This window comes from Olea europaea, unplaced genomic scaffold, assembly GCF_002742605.1.
Source record: "Olea europaea var. sylvestris unplaced genomic scaffold, O_europaea_v1 scaffold709, whole genome shotgun sequence".
Taxonomy (NCBI): Eukaryota; Viridiplantae; Streptophyta; class Magnoliopsida; order Lamiales; family Oleaceae; genus Olea; species Olea europaea.
Window position 1 is genome coordinate 32,497 of NW_019265488.1, and position 21,254 is coordinate 53,750.

Here is a 21,254-nt window from a genome sequence, read left to right on the forward strand (position 1 = left end):
ATAGTATTAGACCGATCTACAAATAAAATAGACAAGATATAACTTTCTTTTTCTCCATTATACTTTTTAAGATTCATAGTTGTCTTGTAGTGCTTGTTGCCCCCAAAAACTCAATTCTTTAACAAGAGTTTCAATTTTGATTTTCTAAAAGTTCGTATGTGGTCTCTGAAGAACCACCCATTGCAAGTCCAAAGATTGGATCATTTGCTTTCGGAAAATTCTAAACGTACAGAGTATATTTACAGACCCATTACAGAACTTTGAAAGGAAAATGACGTGGCCACTAAAGGAAAATGAAAAGGGCGGGAAACCATAGTGTTAAAAAAAAAAAAAAAAAAAAAAAAGAGGAGGGAAGACGTTTCATTATTTCTTCCCAAAAACAGAGCCGTAGTTAGGTTTAGAGGAAATGAAGCTGCGTCCCATGAAATTCCTGTGAATCTTACCGGTCGGAGGTGAATGCGCCGGCTGGCAATCTTCGGCTAGACTGTGAAGGGAAGTGAAAGAGGTGTTCGACGTGTGCGATTTTTCGTTTCCTTTAACTCGTCGGGTTACTTCATCGGAAAGAGAAGAACAGAACCTCAGGTTCTCTCCAAATATCCAATGTCAGGTACTTCATTATTCTTGTACAGTTTACTGGTAAATAATAAGTGGATAAATGAAGTTATTTATTGGAGTTGCATTTGATTTTGTGTTAGACCGTAATTACGAACTAAACAGGGGAACAAGTATATCAAAGTGAGGAAAATAAATAGTGAACAACTGAAGTGCTATTGAAGATAAAATGACATTTGAGATGTTTGTCTTATTTATACCCTAAAATAATCTTGGTGGGAATGGTGGGTGAAATTATTTCTACATATAAAATTTTATTTCTCATAATATAGTCGAGAACTTTGGCTTATTATGTTTCTTTAACTGTTAATTAATTTTTTGTAGTTTTACTGACTGGAGTGAGGTGTTTATCAGTTTTGAAAACCCACAATTTATGAACTTCATGGACTTTGAATTACCAAATTTGAATGGGGGATTTGATAAAAAAGCCTAGTCAAACAATGATTTTGATAAAATAACCTTCCTTCAATGTTTCTTGGTCAAATGGCCTTCATTTATAAAATACAATAAACAAATAATATCAAATATCTAAAATACCCTCATCATGGAAAATACTCAAATACCCCTTTCAATCCAATTAAATCCCTCAATTCATCTACAAAATGCATTAACCTGTTTTCCCTGTGATTTCTTCCCTAAAATCTTGATATTCATTGTATTTTTCTTCTATCTTCTCCAACATTGTGAGCATTTGAACAAGAATTTTATTATCTATATTATCTACATTGAGATTTACAGATGGAGGCTTGCATAAATTTCAAAAATAAAATTTTATAAGGTTTTAGCGGCCTATGTTATAATGACCTTGGGAGAGTAATCGACTTTCAGAAACATAGAACGATCATAATGCAATTTGGCCTCAATTTAATAGCCTTCTAGTTTTTGTTGACGCTGTGGAAGATATTTAGATTCAAACTTCCACTATCATCTCAATGTAAACTGAAAATTCGCCTGCTGAAATACTTCCATGTGGTAATTAAAAATGATGCAGCTTCTGCTATAACTTATACATACAAATGAAAAGGGTAAGGAAAAAAGTTGTCATGAGATATTATCTAATATTTCATGTATATTATGATTAGGTGAATAATAAAAACCTGACTTTGAATTATGTTTCGTTTGACATGTATTTTTCAACAATTTTCAGGAACTTGAGGTGAAATGTTTGGACTGATTTATCTTTTATTTGAGACTAATTATTGATGCTTAAATTTCCATTTTCCTTGAACAAGTTAGTTGAAGTACTTCATCATATTGCTTCTCGTTTCTATCATTGCCTTTTATTTTGCTGAACATTATCTTTCTACTTGGACGCAGAGTGCGAAATTATGGAACCAGGAAACGAAAATGGTTTCATGCAATTCGATAATGAGATAGTTTCGAACAATATCAACGTTGTGGATAACAACGCCTTGAGAGGAGATGGAGAGATTGTGCTCGAGGTGGGTATGACATTTAAAGATGAAAATGAGTTGTTTGATTTCTACAAGCAATATGCCTATGCAGTTGGTTTTCTAGTCAGAAAAAGAAATTCTAAAAAGGGGGATGATGGAATTGTTAGATTTGTGACATTTACATGTAGTCGTGAAGGCCGAAGGTCTAGTAATACAAACAGTGCTTTGAAGTCGCAACCAACAAGTCAAACAGATTGTAAAGCACGAATATCTGTATCTGCAGACTGTAATGGCACATGGAGAATTAACACCGTCAACCTCCAGCATAACCATAAGACAAGTCCTTCGAAGTCTAGGATGTTTCGGTGCAGTCGGGAATTACGTGCATATGTAAAACGAAAGCTTGAATTGAATGACATAGCGGGTATTCCACTGTACAAAAGTTTCAACTCTGCAGTTGTAGAGGCAGGTGGATATGAGAATATGACTTGTGTTGAAAAATATTGCTGAAATTATATTGAACAAGTTAGACGGTTACGACTTGGAGAGGGAGATGCAGTAGGATTACAATCTTACTTTTCACAGATGCAAGCACGGTGCTCAGGGTTTTACTTCGCTATGGATTTGGATGACGAGTCTCGGCTTAAGAATGTATTTTGGATAGATAATAGATGTAGGCAAGCTGACAAGGAGTTCGACGATGTTGTAACCTTTGATACCACTTATTTGACGAATAAGTACGACATGCCTTTCGCACCTTTTGTTGGTGTGAATCATCACGGACAATCAACATTGCTTGGTTGTGGCTTGTTATCAAATGAGAATACAAGTACGTTTGTCTGGCTGTTTAGGACGTGGCTTGAGTGCATGCATGATCAACCTTCATGTGGAATAATTATGGATCAAGACAAAGCCATGCAGAATGCAATCGAGATTGTATTTCCGAATACTAGACATAGATGGTTTTTGTGGCACATTATGAAGAAATTGCCAGAGAAGTTTGGATGCCACATTGATAAAAGTTTGATATTCTCGACTATACATCATTTGGTATACGACTCGAATGCTGTTGATGAATTTGAAGAAGGTTGGAGAGCTATGATCGATGAGTTTGAGTTGCATGACAATGATTAGTTGTTTGGATTGTACGAAAATTGAGGTCGTTGGGTGCCTTATTTTTTGAAAACAACTTTCTAGGCCGGGATGTCTACAACACAATGAAGTGAAAGTATGAATACATTTTTCGATAGATACGTCCATTCGAAGACCTCTTTGAAGCAGTTCGTTGAACAGTACGAACAAGAACTAAGGAATAAGGTTGAAAAAGAGTTCCAAGTTGATTTCAAATCATACTCGTAGATGGTCTAGTGTGCAACAAGTTTTGAGATGGAAAAATAATTTCAATTAGTATACACAATTTCACAGTTCAAGGAATTTTAGGATGAGTTTGTATGAAAGATTTATTGTGATGTCGCTTCAGAAGTAGAGGGATTGGATGGGGTGAAGTACGAGGTTCGGGAGTCTATAGTATACCTCAAGGGTAGGAAGAAGAAAACATTTCTCGTCTTATTTCGGATGGACTCTAGTGAAGTGATGTGTAGTTGCCACTTGTTTGAATTTTGAGGAATTATTTGTAGGCATGCGATCACAGTATTCGACCGTAATGACTTCACACGAACGCCAGAGAAGTATATATTGCGGCGGTGGAGGAAAGATGTTAGTAGGGCACATACGAAGGTCGCAGTGAACTACGCCGGGTTGGTTAGTATGCTTGAACAATTAACCTATGATGATATGTGTCAAGCATTTTCGGAGGTGGCAGACCTCACTGCGAGTGACGAAGGCCGGGCTCGAGCAATAATGGATTAGATAAAATGCTAAGCAACAGAGTTGAGGACTTCCCGGTCGAGTGGTGGTAGTAATGTCCTTCCCCAGCAAAATTTTCAGGGTGCCACATAGTGCATTGGATCGTAGAATACCACTGGCATGAGTGTGTTGAATCCTAACTCGTCAAAATGAAAGGGCGTGTTGAGGAAGCTTAAGAAAAAAGGCCCGTTGGAGTGTATTTCGAAGAAGGTAACGGTATTTTTCCCTATTAATCTCTTCAAGTACATGCGACCTCCACCACAAAATTTGAATTTTGTCCATGTATGTGCAGGCAAGTTCAAAGTCAGACAAAGGAAAGAGACTGAGAGATAGGTGCATTGATATGGAAGAGGCTGCACCTAAAGTCCAGCAATCTCAACAACTTCAACATTCGCAGCCAGCACCATTCTCGTATTCATAGCTTCTGTTGGTCAGTAAGCGTAATTTATTTTCATAGTTTTTATATTTTTATTTTCTAATTATGTTGGTATTGGACATAGGGTGACTTCGAAAGTCAAGTGTGTACGCAACTTTCATTATCATCTTCTAATGTTGTATTCAATTCACAAGGTGAACACGTGTTTACATAATCATAATTCACAGTCGATTTTTCCCCTTTTTTCATGTGTTTGTTGACCCAAATTTTAATTTAGGTGCGTGTTTTACTAACCCGCATTTACCACATCCCGAAGTTGCAGTGACTGGGACGAGCCAAATAGCATATAATTTTCTTCAGGTTCATTTTTAGTGAATGTGGATGTTAGACCATAATGTTGTTAGACCGAATTTAGCGTCTCATGTGTTATGTTATTTTTCCTCTTCTTTCAGGTTCAAGGTTCAGATTCTTTTCCAAGAGCAACGCACTTGGCAAATTTGTCCAACGTTGTCCCAATTACTCATCCAACAACATCGTTTCACAACGATGTTGGAATCTCAGATGACAAGTGAAGTTGGAGATGCTAAATTGGGTCACACTTTGTTTCAACATTTGTAGCCCACACTGAACATTTTTGCATGATTTATCCATTGTAATTGTGAGGTTGTTTGTGTGTTTTATACATGTTTCATGTGTACCGGATTTTTTTATTTCTTTGGAATCTAAATATTTCATGTGAAATCTTGAGTTTTTGGCAACAAGAACTATTTCTACATACATATTGATATGATTATATTTTCAGTATGCTTTTAACCCTTTGGAACTTGGTTCAGTTTTTTAAGACATCTGTTAACCTCATTGTGTTGGTTGATGAATGAGTTGCTCACTTCTTTGAGGAACTTGATTATGTTAATGAGAGAGTAAATGGACAGTTTTTGCTGAAAACGTTAGTTTTTGCATTTTGCTTGTGCTCTTTATTTTTTCTGCCATTTTAATGTAAGGAGGACTGCAATATTTGGGGGGATTGGATGGAGAGAAAAGTTGAGTTCAATTTGATGTCAGCAAAAACTAGATTTTCTGCCTTGGTTTCAATCTGTTGGGAAAGCAATCTTCAAATCAAATGTGTATCTTCAGGCCGACAGCCATCCATTCCTCTGCCATCATAATCGAGGAACTTCGAAAACCACTAAGGGCCTTTCAAGTCACAACTTTCCCATAACTAAGATAATTTAAACATCAAATCCAGAAGACGATTGAAACAAACTAAAACCTCCAAAATAAGATGCAACCTATGATATATATACATAGTTTAACTCAAGCAATGAACAAACAGAAAATTAGTTCACAAATATAACACCACCACTTGCATTCCAAAACACGATTACCAATTTCATTACAGCACACACTGCCATTATCCATACAAGTTCTCCAAAACCACCATCTTAAACATCCATTACCTATTTAACACTTAATGAAGATAAAATTGAACACAGCCACCATTTACCACCACCAAACCTAAGCAATAGAATATACTCAATTTATTTATGGACAAAAATAGCAAAGTAATATTTCGAAACATCAAAATCAGTTTTGCCTACTACCTATGGGGCGTGGCCCTTCCCTTTTCCATTCCCATTCACATCGGCACTTTCCTTTCTCTTATGAAATGTCATATTCAATGAAATTTCAATATCTCTTTTTTCAACTATTCTAGCTAGACTGTCGAACATGGTCAGCAAATCTTCGGCTTCCTCGATGGCTTCAAGATTCACTGCTTCATTAGTCGTGTTAGATTCACCGCTTGATTCTTCGTTTACGATCCAATCAAAATACCCACAATTAACACTACATGTTTTGAATAATCGCCCTTTGTTCTTTGTCTCCCTTTCAACTTCAAAACATTTTTGCAGTTCGTGCGTACATCATGGGCATCGTCGTTTTATCGAGCAATTCAGGAAGGAGTGGTCTGTACTTCTATAGCCGTAATAGACGCCAACATTCCTCCCCCTTATGCTGGAAAGAAAAAACTGAATTATTAACAAATATCCGCACTCATTGTCCACAATATTATCGAGTGAATGAACAACACCAAACTGATGGCTAGAAAAAAATTGAATTTGTCCCAGTTTATAAGTATACTCGATTGCATAATTTCCAATGAACTCGAAATTCATCTACAACACATATATAATGAACAAATTCCAATGATCAGAGAATGATATAACATGCATTTAATTTGTATAACATGCAGTGAAGTATCAGATACAAGTTGGCATTATATTATTACTGTCGAAAAATCAAGTGAAATTCTTGAGAATTACATATTTTCTCAACAGATGTTTCGTCTAAACTTTAAATTAACTTCCTCATATGCTAAAATGAATCATATGTTTAAATCTACAAGTTGAACTACATTGTGATTAACAAATTCAACCTACATTTAAAGTTTACATTTGCTTAAAAAATCATAGTAAGCAAAAGATTAAAAAGATCCCAACGTACCAAATTCAATTACTGTACATACAAATCGAATACTAAAAACTTTGAGAAAATAAAATCACAAAAAGGCTCTGAAATTACAACCACTCAAACAAATGTCAATTTCTTCTAGGCTCTAGAATTTTAACCTGTACAAGTTATACTTTCATTTGGATCATAAATACACACATTGATAAGCAAATTCTATACAAACCTGAATTACACCCTGATTGTTCATAATGCAGACTCATGACAAAAACATAAATCAATTTAAAAATCACAAAAAATAGAAAGTAAATAAGAACCCAAAAACCCCGGCTCAAAGAATAGAAACACCAAAGAAAAAAGGGCAAAAACTAAAAGAAACATCTAGGTTTCCATAAACCAAAAAATCAAACTAACTAAAATTTTTTATCTGGTATAACAGAGAAAATGTGTGAAAAATTAACTTCAAAGGAACATGAAGATGGTAACACATAAAATTGAAAGCCTAGCTATCAATTTTTTCTTCATATTAAAATCATATCCAACCATAATACGAACGCAACTGAAATTATTCAAAATATTTAAAACTTAAAGAAATGAAAAGGATATTCATCTCTTTCGATTAATCCCGTGGAGGGAAAATCAACAGCTAGAGAGAGATGTAGAAATGAGTCCAAGTGGGTTTAAGTTACTGATTTTCGAAATAAGGAGTGATTACTGTGGGGTGGGGTGTCTACCGATCGAAGTAGAGTGACGTGATTTTGGGTTTTGAATTTCGTAAATCGAATTTTTGCCCAACGTTCATAATCATAATCTTTCATTTACACCACCATATTCCCAAAATTACCAAACAACACCAGCTTCTGAAAACAACTAAAAGAAGAAGTGAAATTCGGCTTACCTGAAGCTAAAAGATGGCAGATACTGGGTCGACACTACTCCACAGGCTCAACGTTGTGGATTTTGCTGCGGCAATTCGTCGATCGGGCTACCAAAGGTGGATTTCGGCTGGGCGAGGTGGAGGCGAATTTTAGGGTTCAAAATGGTGAGAGAATTTTGGTTTCCTTCCTTTATTGTTGTTTCCTTTCGTTATTGGGGCTTTGTTCTGGGGGAAAATTCGTTCGGTTGTGTGCTAGACACGTGATTCTGTGAAGGTTCTGTAAAAACCCATTCTGTACATCTAACACTATATATATATATATATATATATATAGTGTTAGATGTACACAACCCGATCCTATTCCTAGTCCGAATTCATATAAAAAAAATATGCATTGATTCAGAGGATTTATCACACATGATTGCAGATGTCATATATATTATTCCTAACAACTATTGTCCATGTGTTGATTTTACCGCGTTCTAGACTTATTGTGAGTATTCCTACACTATAACAAGCAACTTACTATCTAATTGGTGATCAAGCAATTAAATAATTCAATGAAAATGCAACGCCAATCAAGAAAAAAATAATGAAATACTGAATTAATTGTCTTGAATTAAAATAAACAAACGATAGGGTTTATCATTCATCTAATACAATGAAAAACTAGCCTAACATAGTAATATATAAATTACAAGAAGAATAATAGAAAAATATCACCCGAATCATGAACGAATACAAAAGATGTTGATCTTCACGTCCAAGGTTGAATTCTTCAAAACTTGATGTAATTGAACTTCAATTCCTTGCTATGGCTTGATCTTCTCTTTCAAAATATAGCAATTGGCTCCTTGTTCTTGATGGATTTGATGAAACTACTGTGTATGAAGAGGCAAGAGAGAGACTTTCATTGCTGCCCGTATCTTGTATTTCTTTCATGAAATTAGGTCAAAATTCACGTCCAAATTGTCTTCCAAAAGAGTTTGAATCAAATAAGGAAAGTTGCATTCGCGCGCACATAATTTTTTCTCTGCACATCCTTTGGTATTTTGATCATAACTTTCTCTATCGGTGTCCAATTCAGGTGATTCAAAGTGAATTGAAAAGATAATTAAAAGATCTACAATTTTTATAGAAATACAATTTTTCCAATTCAAACATTCGCCATCCGAAAAATGGATCTCAAGTTGACCAAAAATCTTGAAGATATCTTATATGATAGGAAGTTGATTTATGGTAATATTCTAATCATATCCCTTTCCTTTTTTACTCCAATTTGCATTCAATTTACTCCTATCAATCTTCAAGTTATCTTTTGTGGTCCAAATCAACCATTAAATATTTACAGTTTGGTCCCCATACTTTGAATTTGTTTCATTTAACCATTTTCCGTTCTTTTTTTCAATTCTTCTTTGAAACATGAAATTTTCCTAATAAAAGCAATAAATAACAAATCAGGTACTAATTCATCCAAAGAATAACAAAATATCATCATTTAAGATCCTTTAATCACACGTTCTTCAAAACATCACTATTCTTTAATATATTTTTATCCTAATATAGGGCTCAAACAAGGACTTAAAATGATATGTTAATCATTTATTAGGTAGACTGCAAATCTCATCTCATGACATGTAAAGAATTATGAATTACTATGTTTTAAACAATTAGTTAACTTGTAATTCATTTTGTAAATGTTAGAAAATCTCCAAAAAAAATCTCTTAAATACAAAGTACTCTCTTTTTCAAAGAATGTTAGTTCTTAAAAATAAAACTTCAAAAAATATTACATTATAATTTTATTTTATTTTTAAATAGAGAGTGGATCTGGCTCTTCAAATTTGGAGACCTATACCCACTCCCTATTTTTACTATATAATATTGTATTTTAATAAGTTATAGATTTTAATATTCTATTTGTTAAATTATTTAATTGATTGGTCATTGATATATATATATATATATATATATATATATATATATATATATAATGAATATTTTTAAGTAAAATAAAGATCCAATATGGAGAGTATTGTTTGAATGTATAAAAAATTTTACTCTCTATATTTAAAGATTATATCTATTATTTATTAGATGCTCTTTATAAATTGAGAGTCTCTTGAAGATATTAGTGTCTGAATTTAACAAATAAAGCACTCGTTTGTCCCCTTTTTTGGTCAAATTTTAATGTTCGGAATACTATTTTTTGAAGAATGTGTGGTTGAAAAAGAATGAAAAATTTTCAATTTACATGTAATGTAATTTATGAAAAATTGTATAGTTGAAAATAAGATAAGGAAAAAATGAAAGAGAATGGGGTCAAACGGGGGCAAAATCTCCCAAATTTACTATGTTTTGCACCAATTCATGAGAAATAATTAATCTTGAGCTCAAGACTCCCTTGTCCAATCTCACAATCGTTTTTGTTTGTCTATATGCTGAACACGAACATGCGCGTGTATTTCATGGTTGAAAAATTAGTGGTTGCAAAATGTGCCAAAATAAATAAGGGATTTGGAGTTTTCAAGGTAATGGGAAAAGAAGTGGCAACAAATATTTTGTTGCTGTAAGGACCCATATATAGTAGAAAAAATCTCCATTTGATTATGTTTTCCCTTTCTACAATTATTTCAAAGGTACTGAATTAGGAAAGTCAAAATAAAAGAACCCTTATGAATCGATCAACCTTCATCCAAACTCGTTACGACATGAATTAGCTTATTTAAAGACATTGTCTCTGCTAGGACATGCCCTACCCATAACTCTATCAATATTGCAAGTCCATCGTTCAAGACGTCATATTTAAGTTTTACTTTCTAAAAGCCATTTTTTTTAAATAAGCCAACCAGATAGTCGAAGCTCGGCTAAAGTTTATAATAAGTTGAATTCTTGAATCCCTAATTGATAAATTGGTTATTGTAATAATATAATTTGTTAATTAGATTCAAGAAAAGGTGGCAATGGTACGAAGCTCACTCTTCCTTTATCTTGACCATAGGAAATTTCGTTGGGTGAGACAGAAATTAAAATATTCCAAATTTTCATCAATTTTCTTTATGAATTTTGTTATTTTGCCCGAATTTTGTTGCTCGAATAGTTGAAATTCTCTCACATGCCGTGGGTCTCGTGTGAATAAAAAAGTCAAAAAAAAATGGGGTCCCCCTCTTTGTGAGAGTCAGTTACCTCCTATCAAAAAAATTCGAGTACTGTAGCGGGATTGTTTCTTTATTTACTTATTTATTTTTGACATGTAAAACATAAAAAATAAATAACTGGGTCAGGGGTTAATTTTCCACTCAACCCACCTCTCTCTCGGCCGCCCGGTCCTACTTTTCAATTTCAAATATTTCCGCAATTTTCGATCCCTCCGCCAAACCATTGACGTTACAATTAATAGCTTCCTTTAAACCCATTTCCCTCGAATATCACAATCAATACCCAAAGCCCTGATTCAATATATGCAGAAGTCACAGATTTTGAATAATTAAGCAATCATTTGATAAAAATGGCGACATCAGCTTTCAAATCGACGTCGAAGAGGACCACAATTGGCGGCTCCATCTCCGAAGATCCAAGCACCACTAGCCGGTCTCACCGCCGGTCCAGAAGTCACAGCCGGTTCTCCCGACCGGAGGTAGCTTCTGAGCCGAAGGGGAAGTTTGTCAATACGGGCAGAGGATCGGGGAATTGCACGGAAATCAGCCTTGATGATCTTGCGATTGAGTTCTTCTCGTTGAGAAAAGAGAATGAGAGCGATGAAGGGGCGGTGCAGGGGGAGAGGGAGGGCCGATCAGTTTCGCATCATAGGGGTGAGAGTGGGGGTGGTGGCTCTGAGATTGGGCGGTGGGCTAGTGATACGGCATCGTCTAGGAGAAGGGGGAGGTCAGTGTCAAGGAGTGGTGGAAGTGACAGTAAAAGATCCATTGTTTCTAGTGGCTCTGGTGGTGGGGGTAAAAGTGTTACTCCTGCTGAGGCCGGTTCACGGCGGAGGAGGTCCCTCTCTGTGGCTAGGTATCATATTAGTGACTCTGAGGTAACTTTGATTAATCCATTTAGTCCTTTCTTTGCAAAATCGGATTTTTTAGCAGATAATTACTTTTCCGTTGCTTGGATTTGAATAGACTCTGTATTGTTGAATGAAAAAAAAATGTTGATGTGAGAGATAATGCCGTGATTGTTAATCGGAGAGCTGTTACAAGTGTGAATTTGTGGAAATTGTTCAGAAATTTTGAGAGGTTGGAAATGCAAAATTTTTCCAATGAAAGTAATTGATGGCATTCCAAATGTAAGAATTATGCGCAAGTAGTTTTAATCTCTTTAGGTTTATTCTAATATCCAGTGAATGTCTTGATTGAATATGCACTATATTTGTTTTCTATCATGCATAATCTTGGCGTTAATTGAATATTAAGCAGTATTGTTCATGACCTACCAATTTCTTGGCGAAATTTGTGTTTATATATTCATCTCATGTGACTTTGACGAGGACACCATGTGTCATTCACCTGTATTTTTTTGTTATCTTCTTTGAAGTGGAAGATTGTTCATGATTAAATTCTGGAACTGTGGTCTTATTCTCGTTTTATTCTCTATTATGACAAGTTGAGTATGACATGCTACCTGATTTATGCACGCACAATTGCATACCAGTGATGTATTATTTTCATGAACTCAAGCTTGCAACCTACCTGCTTTGGAACATATACAACATGGCTAGTACTAGTTGACTGCTGGTTCTATTCACCAGCACCACCTCAATGGAAGTCCATACACGATGCAAGTCTCGATCAATTGTCACCGTGTTAATCAAGATCAACACAGTTGCACCAGCAATTCCTCACAATCTTGAGATGGAATGTATACTCATCATACTTGCTTAATACTTGGTCTAGGTGAATATTGAAATTGAACAGTGAAGGAAATGCTACCAAATTTTCATACCTAAACAGTTCATCTCCCTGTTTGGGCTATGTGGGAGGTTAAAAGTTCAAATATAATTTTTTTATCCTTTTAAATTTAAGACATAACTTTTGTGATTGAGCATTTTCACAATTATCAGGCATCCTTATATGCATATGGGTATAAAATTTTCTAGATTCCAATTTTTTTATGACTTTAGCTTGATAAAACTTCAGATTCTTAAATATTTGCTACAAGCTTAGAAAGCATGAAGTTATTAAACTATGCGTGTGAAAGATTCTTCAGGACTGTATTATGAAACTATTTATGCAGCTTCTTTACTCCAACAGGAGTACATAAATTGACATTTACATATGATTGGCAGAGTGAGGTAGATAATTCTCATAATCCAAGCAATCGTGCTATTGTGAAGGGTCCTATCAGGGGAAGGAGTCAAATTCCTTCATCACGGGCGCCAACAACTTTAAACAATCAGCAATTGGAAATATCGCTTAACAAAAAAGATCAGTTGCTGTTACACGATGGCTACTCTGTAAGACTGTTTTGTCTTTAATACGGTGGCCTTTGGCTTCTTTCTTTGCGTATATGCTCATATTGGTAACATTTACCTAAGGCGCACTTGGAACTGTAACCAAAAGCTGGCCATCAAGATCATGTCATTGCCAATTTATGTCCTCGTTATTTTTGTCAAATAGAGCTTTGATATAATTCTTTCTAGAAAGGAACTGAAGTGTAATATTTGTCTATTGATTCATAGAGCCACTCCTCTGCCCTAACTGATGATGAATTGAAGACTGTGTGTATTGGTAGAAATGGATTTGAGAAGACAATCCAGGCAGTTTATGCAGAGAAGAAGGTTGATTCTTTTGTACTTCTATTTATTAAGTAGGCTGTACATGAAACTCTAGCTCCATTTTCACTTTCACCTCTCTTTCTATACTTCTTTCTTGCACCTCAGGCTGAGCTCCATACAGAGGATGCTGTGAACAGTGGGTTGTATGAGGCAATGAAAAAAGAACTTAGATTTGCTGTCGAAGAAATTCGAAATGAACTGAATCAAGTATGTTAAAATCTCTCTTCGTTGAAACAATCTTTCTTCCATGCTTTGTTGGTACTATAAACTGTAAAATGTTGGTAAATCTCTGTTTGTTAAAATTTCGTGGTATTTATGTATAGGCCATGGTGAGAGATCTAGCAGCATTATCAAATGGCAATTTTTTGCAGGTGGACAAACCTGAAGTTCTTCGAGATTTTTCAGTAATCAGAAATAGTTATACTACAAAGTTAGAACAGGTATCAAATAATAGATCATTACATTTTCTTGCATGCATGGCTTAAAAAGGCGTGAGTTAGTCACCCCTTCAGTGCCTCAAGGCGAAATCTTAGTGCTGTTTTATTGAGGTAGGCACCTCATCATTGAGGTGCACGCCTTGTCAAACTCTAAACTTAACTTTCAGATGAAAGAGCCCTTTTAATTGGACCCATCTTGTCCTCCAAAAAAAAAAAAATGGTCTTATCAATTCTTTGACTAAATACTGAAAATTACCTAAACAACCCCACTAACACACCACTCCCCTAAGACACAAGAAGCTCCTTCACAAGATAGCAATGAGGCAATCGATGGTTTTGAAACTCCAGCCGACTCTGTTGCACGAACACTTCAACTAGTATAGCTCGAACACATGTTGGATGAGACATTCATCGAATATTCTACCATAATCATTTCTTTCTTTAATAGAAATATTATATATTTTAAACTCAAAGTTATTATTAAATAATAAATGATACACATATTTAAAATATTTCAACAAAAAATAATAATAATAACGAGTATAAAATTAAGCCCCATTCTTCCAAAAATTTATTTTTTTAAAAACTCATTTTTAGCCACACATTTTTTAATAAAATAATATTACATGCAAATCTAAAACTTTTTTTCTTTAATTTTTAATCACACATTTTCCATTGATCACTATTTAAAAAAGCGTTTTTTCACTTAAAATGGGCTCAAACAAGGACTAAATTTATACTATATAAATGAAATTTTTCATAGAATTTAATCAACACGATGTGTAGTGTCGGTACTTTGGAAAACATCGTGTGTCATTGTGTTCGACTTGTGTCTTGTTGGTAACGTGTCCGTATCAGTTGGTAGGTTTTTATTCATTTATTTATTTTTTGTTTTGTGCATTTCATTTCCTCTCTCTCTCTCTGATTTTAATTTTTTTTAAATTTATCAAACTCTTCCCACTTCTGAATTATTTTATAATTTTTTGGTTTATTGTGAGGCCTATGCGTCTCTTCACAGAGGAAAAACTCTTTAGTACCCATTTTTGCCTTTTTAAACATTGTTGTACGAGCTTACCTTCTTGCTTCTGGTCATCTTCGTATTTCGATGAATGGGTTTGCTTTGCCTACTGATGATCTTTGGGGTGTAGGCAACAAGAGTATATCAGTCAGTAATTCTATAAGATCCATTTGATTTTTGTATATACAACTATTGGAAATTGTTGATGAATGAAGAACTTGAGTGCGCCACTGTCCTTGTTTACTTGGTTTTTCTTGCATGTTCCACGGTCTATTTCTTAAGCTTGATTCTTTCCACTGCATGTACTAGGTCAACAGTTCAACCCAAGTTTGAAATATGGTCAATCTTGTTATTCTTTATTCTAGGATGTTTCTTTAGGATCATGAGCAATATTCTTCTATCTTGCATTATATGTTCATATAGTCTTCAAGTTCAGAGATGCATCTCTGCACAATATTTTAGTTAGCTCTTAAGAGAGAGAAAATAGAGAAATTTGCACTACTTGTCTAAATGAAAATTGGCAATGCTGGTTGAAAACCCTTCGTTTTAAATTCTCAAGGATTCCAAATTCCTCTCCTAATTAAGCTATATCTGGAATTCCTCTCCTAATTAAGCTATATCTGGAATGCAATTTTACCTTTTGAGCTCTTATGTAGCCTCAAATGATAGAGATTAATTATGTCCAACTTATTTTTTATAATTTGAACACCTCATTTGATATATTCTTTGGAACTTGGGATTCCTGTCAACTGTCCTGCAAGATGAATTGACTTTGTATAAAAATTCTTAATTTTTGACTTGGCTAAACTCTCTGCCAACTTATAGTCAGAGAAGCGCAAGCAAGATCTTCTCACTGGAATATTGCTAGAGGAGCAACGAGGACAGGATCTCTCCAAAATTGTCAAAGATTTACTTCCAGATTCAAAGACTTCATCTGTTTCTCAAAAGCCATCTCGAGCTAGAAAGGTGTGTGGTGATCCTCGTGATCATTGTTATATCGATGTGGTGGTGGTGTTAAAATATCATATTCACCTTTTGTCTTTTCATATTCCAGAGAAGTAGTGACAAAAGTAGGGCGTCAAAGCAATTGAGTGAGGAGGCAGAAAAATATTTCGTGGACTTCATTTCTAATGTTGAAGACACAGACATATCTTCATTTGATGGAGAAAGAAGTGATGGAAGTTCAACCATTGGGGGCACTCGAAAGGCAAGAGATTCTTCAATAAGAGCAGAAATGGAAAGCTATCAAAGTCCCGTTGAAATGGAGGGTGTTCTTTTACCTTGGTTGAAGTGGGAGACTAGTCCCCATGGTTCTCTTTCAGGAAAAAGTAGAGCACAGACTCCTGTCACTCCAAAAGCACTACAGTGGGACTCAGAAAAGGTGACGTTTAACTTGCATGAAATTGCAGATATGATCGCATAGAGCATCCTTTAAAGCATGTTTGGCAAAACTTAAAAATTTGACTAACAAGTAAAAAAGGTTTAATTTAAATAATTGATTTTAGAGGTGAAAGTTGGAAATAAGTTGGTGATGTGATACCAACCTCAGGGTTATGTTCAAAATAAGTGACTATTTTAACTAGGCTCCTGATAGACTCAAGAAACTAGAAGAAAAAAGGAAGCTATCTAAAATGCTTGTGAACAAAAGTAAATTTGACTTTTAAGCTTTACTGCTTAGCCAAACAAGCTATAGTTCATCAAAAACTCTCATCTCTTTCTAAAGGAACCATTCATTTTGGATATCAGTTGTGCTAAATGTTTGCTTTAATTGCACAATCGTCTATGAGTTCTTTAATGTGGGGAAACTAGAATTGCACAACTTTGTTTATCATCTGGAATCAGCCTGCTCATTTTGGGAAGTTGTGTTGTGCAATGCTTGACAGTATTAAAACAAGAGAAATATGCTATCATGTTGCCCATTTTAATGTACTATTAATGTCTGTCGATATCTTTGTCATTGTTGTAAAATTTTCATGAATTTTCGAATTTATTCAGGATGGAATCTCATTAAATGACTTGAGTAATCATTCGAACAGCAGTCATGGGAGCTGGAGTCCTAGATCGTTGAATAGTACTCCTTTAAATACAAGAGAATACAATGGAGGCAAAACCAGACAATTTGGTGATGAACTAGTATCCCATTTTAACACGGACGAATACCTTAAACTCGAGAATAGCGAGGAAGTCTTATTTGAAATGTATAAAGAACGAAACAGAATTAAATCTGGTGGTCTTTTGCTTTGTAACAGTGTATTTTAGTTATTTTCTTAGTAAATTTTTATGCTTGTGGTGAATGGATTCAAATATATAAGGCTTCATTTTTAGATAACGAGATTTATCTTTTGATACAGAGTACTAAACACAAACAATTTAGAAAGAGTGGGGTCATTTCTCTTCTTAGCCCATGTTTGACTTTCATTAAAATGAGTTTTTTTTGGGAAATGAGTTTTCAAATAGTGATTTTTTGAAGAATGTATGGTTAAAAAGTGAAAAATTTTGGGATACGTTCAAAATATTTTATTGTGTGAATGTGATTGAAAATAAGTTTAAAAAAAATAAGAGGAAATTATCAAAATAGTCAACTTTTGGTGTTGTATTTACAAAAATGTCACTTTTTTTTACATTACAAGGATGTCAAATTTAGACAATTTTAAACATATTTACTCTTAAAACTAAATTTAAATATCCTATAGGTCCTAATTAAATGAGATTAGACCAATCAAAAAAATTGTACAAAATTTTGAAAGAGTGTCTGACAAAATTGAATTATTGAAGAAAAAAAGTAGAGCAAAAACCAAAATGCAGGCACCAATCCCCCAGTCGAAGAACCCTAAATCGCTCGCTCACTCTCTCATTGCTCTCAATGAAGTGAACGAATCTGATGAAGAATTCCACTGAATATCAAAAAACTGCCAGCAATAGTTTAGCCATTGTATCTAAATTGCTCGGAATGAGGAAGTTAAAATCGGCAGAGCAAAATCGACCTAAGGTCCCAAACTCCATTTGAAACCGGCTGAAAAGTGCAAACAGTAAACCCTTAAATTTCCATATTTCCATTCCGAGCAGAAGCAGCAGTTCAACTGGAGGACTGGAGGCGGTGGACTCTGTGGACTATGCGTCGCTCTCAGTATTCTATCTCACACAGTTCAGGTATTCTTGTTTATTAATTCAAAACAATTTTGTGAGCCCTTTTTTGAATATATTCTGTATTGGTTGTGGGTTATTGTTTTTAAATTAGAAAGAAATGATTGATGATGTGAAATTGTCTGTGAAAATATATTAAAAGATTATGTTTGTTAACTCTTTTGAATATATTATCTCCCATTCGTCAGTTGTTGAAAAGATTATCTTTCCTTTTTTTTTTTAGAAAAATTATATTATTTTAGTTAATTCAACCATAAGGCATTCAAGATCGGCTCGGGATTCACCAGACCTCGCAGAAACTATCTAAACTTGCAAAAACTTGCGAGATGTAAGACAGGAACTGACATCTTGGTTGATTTTTACCATGTGTTTTTGTGATTGGTTTTCTTCTTGTTCTTCTATGCTGAAAATTAATGCAGTTTGATCAGATGCTTTGTCTTCCCCTTGAATGACCTGAGATAATGGTAAAATGGATTTAAGTTATCTTTGCATCAGATGCCTTTGATGTTTTCCAAGGAGGTCCCATATTACTTGATCCTTGCTATAAATCTGTAATTGCTATAAGATGAATCTTATTCTATTTTCAATGGCCTCTTGGTCCTTGATACCTTCTTCCTCTTATTTTTTTTTTTTATTTTTTTAAATTTTTTTGGTGAAGTCCATTCTAGATAAGGTAATGTTTTTTAGGCCTCTTACCTTAAGAAAATGGGGAGTTGGCTTTGCCCCATCGCCTAGTATATTGATTGGCTAAAATTTTACAGGAGTTGGACTTCACTGAACCTTGCCTTCTTGGAAATATAACAAAATTTAAGGAAAGAAACCTAGTCTATACATGAGTTATGTTTGCAGGTAAGAGAATAAAGGAACAAGAAACTAAGCCCACTTACATCCTTATGCTTGACAAACCACATTTATCTATTCTAAACAATCCATTAATCTCAGCAGTTAATTCTTGTTATTTAAAGCTTGAACTTTTTATATTTGTATCCCCGTATTAGCTAAATGGTAGGCAAATGTATTGTCTTCTCTCCAAATATGGAAAAACTGAATGTTGAGCCTACTCTACGAGTGGTGAATTTCTTCTAAATAGTATTGGACTTTCTGAGGTTCATCTATGCCTTCCTTTTTTATTTTTATTTATTTATTTTACATTGAAAAAGTGAATCAATCTCAGCCCATATTTGGGACGTATCCAAATTGATCGCATAGCATAAGAAGAACATGAGTCATAGAAGTCATAACATGCAAGGAGAACCTTACCTACATGATTCTTATCACACCCCCACCTGCAGCTAGATTTGAGTACACTTTGAGGCATTCATCAGAGTTTAGTTTGACAACATCAACAGAAGGTTAATGGACTAAAATTAATTGAATTTGATGAGTCTCATGGCTGTCTGAGAGGAGTCCACTTGGTGCAGAGGGCATCTCGTGCTTTCTTTTGAGGACATGTTCAATTGTTTCTTGATATTTACTTTTAAATATAACTAGTGCAAATTCTGCCTCTTGCTTTGGTTTTATGCTATAAGTGGTAATGCAATTGTGCACAAATATACATGTTGTATGGGGCTGATTGCATAAGTTGCATGGTAGCATGGGTCAAAATCCCAATACAAAAGATATCTCTACTTTGATGCCAATGCAGGAAACAACTTCTATATAATTCATGTCTTGTCAAGATTTAAAAATTATGAATTGTAAGGATTTAAATATTTGAGTGTTTATCTGAAGAAGGAGCTTCCTAGTACACTGCATCATGCGGCTAGTGATCAAATTCTACCAGTTTAGACTTATAAGTCCAAGAAGGGTTGAAGGTGGAACTGAAAAGATACATTGTTCTCAATGAGAACCATTTTTCTTGTTTGCTGAAAGAAGGTCATGTCTTTTGAGATTGTTCAGATTTAGAACTTAGTTATGAAAATCCTAAACATGCAAGGAGCTGGTAATGATGGAATATCATCATTTCCACTTGCTGTTCTTTTGCCCGTCATTAAACTCATTTAGGTAATTAAATGCATCAGTATTGCATGAGAATACCAGATTGAATTGGATATACGCAAAACCGTAAGCATTTAGTGTATTTTCTCTTTATAACTGCTTAAGCATCAATTAGTTGGGTTATGATGTCAATTTCTAGTTTCTTGATTTCAGTATTCTTCATGTGTGAATATGAACTTTCTCTTCATACATATGTCGTGAACTTGATATCCTTGCTTCACATTTCAGCATTCAACACTGTGGTCTCTATCAAAACCATGAATTCTTTAGGTGTAACTTATAGGAATCAATATTTTGTAGGCTGATTTGGAAAAGGGATTTGACCATTACAAATTAGCTTTAATATTACTTTTGCTTATACTTGATATACACTTTCAGTTTTTAATGCGCAATAATTAAAATATTTGGAGATTGGTATTCAAGAAATGTGACATTTTCAATGTATGCTCCTCTTCAATACGTTTTTTATGCGCAACGTTTCTTTCTGTTGTTGCAGAACTAAACTTTGTGGAGTGTGGACGAAGAAAAGAGACATATCTGTCCATAACTCTTTGCAACTGCTACAACTAGACGAGGTGAAAGCACTTTCTTCTCTCTTGTTATTGTAATGTACGAATATGTATTGAATTTATCTCATACAAGATATTCACAAACCAAGTTGCTACTTTTACATATCTCTTAGATTGCTCGGTGCGTAGTTGCATTATTTGGTATTTTCGATGTAGTTATAAAGGGAAAACTGGCCTTATTTGCTTGCCTTCTACTGTAACGGTAGTTTTTTACTTGGTTGCTTCGTTGTGTTTACATTCGTACTTTGCATGGCAAGCTATGAAACGACTTTCTAGAACTAATATCCACGTTTTCACCTTCATTGTGATTTTTGGGATAACCGGATTTGGGCATGTTCTACATTTTGATATAGGGCACCATGCATGTGTAACATCTAAGTTTTAAAGCGTGTTGTGAATTTTCGGGAGCCTGATTTTTCGCTGTTATGTAGCAGGTTTGTGGGTTGGGGCACCATGAATACATATGCCATATTTATGTTGAAAACTGTCGTTCTCGACATTTGCCTCCTATTATTCTCGACAGTCAGCTGAACCTCGACAGATGAACTGTCGTTCCCGACAGTTAGCTGCGGGCATTCTCGACAGATGACGTCTGCCACTGTAAGGCAGAGTGCAGTCATCTATCGACACATGTTTCGGTGACAGTGTCTCGACACATGACGGTGGGCACAGATGATACTGCACGTGCGTCGAGAAATAACATGTCTGTCAAACATTCAGA

General features: G+C 34.7%; 2 protein-coding genes across 3 annotated transcripts; both read left to right on the forward strand.

Moving 5' to 3' along the window:
• Positions 1-374: 374 nt before the first annotated feature.
• Positions 375-2,830, forward strand: LOC111390745 (protein FAR-RED IMPAIRED RESPONSE 1-like). The gene is made up of 2 exons (XM_023015844.1): positions 375-607; positions 1,930-2,830. The coding sequence occupies exons 1-2, from the start codon at positions 601-603 to the stop codon at positions 2,514-2,516; spliced, it is 594 nt and encodes a 197-aa protein (XP_022871612.1). The 5' UTR covers positions 375-600; the 3' UTR covers positions 2,517-2,830.
• Positions 2,831-10,886: 8,056 nt separating this feature from the next.
• LOC111390743 lies at positions 10,887-17,112 on the forward strand. Of its 2 annotated transcripts, none has more exons than XM_023015841.1 (8): positions 10,887-11,627; positions 12,879-13,046; positions 13,272-13,370; positions 13,473-13,574; positions 13,739-13,807; positions 15,648-15,788; positions 15,877-16,203; positions 16,818-17,112. In XM_023015841.1, exons 1-8 carry the CDS (start codon positions 11,100-11,102, stop codon positions 17,079-17,081), a joined length of 1,698 nt encoding a protein of 565 aa, XP_022871609.1. In that variant the 5' UTR covers positions 10,887-11,099; the 3' UTR covers positions 17,082-17,112. The 2 variants fall into 2 exon arrangements, with proteins under 2 accessions (XP_022871609.1, XP_022871608.1); XM_023015840.1 differs by having other exon boundaries at positions 10,888-11,627; positions 13,691-13,807.
• The last annotated feature ends 4,142 nt before the right edge of the window (positions 17,113-21,254 follow it).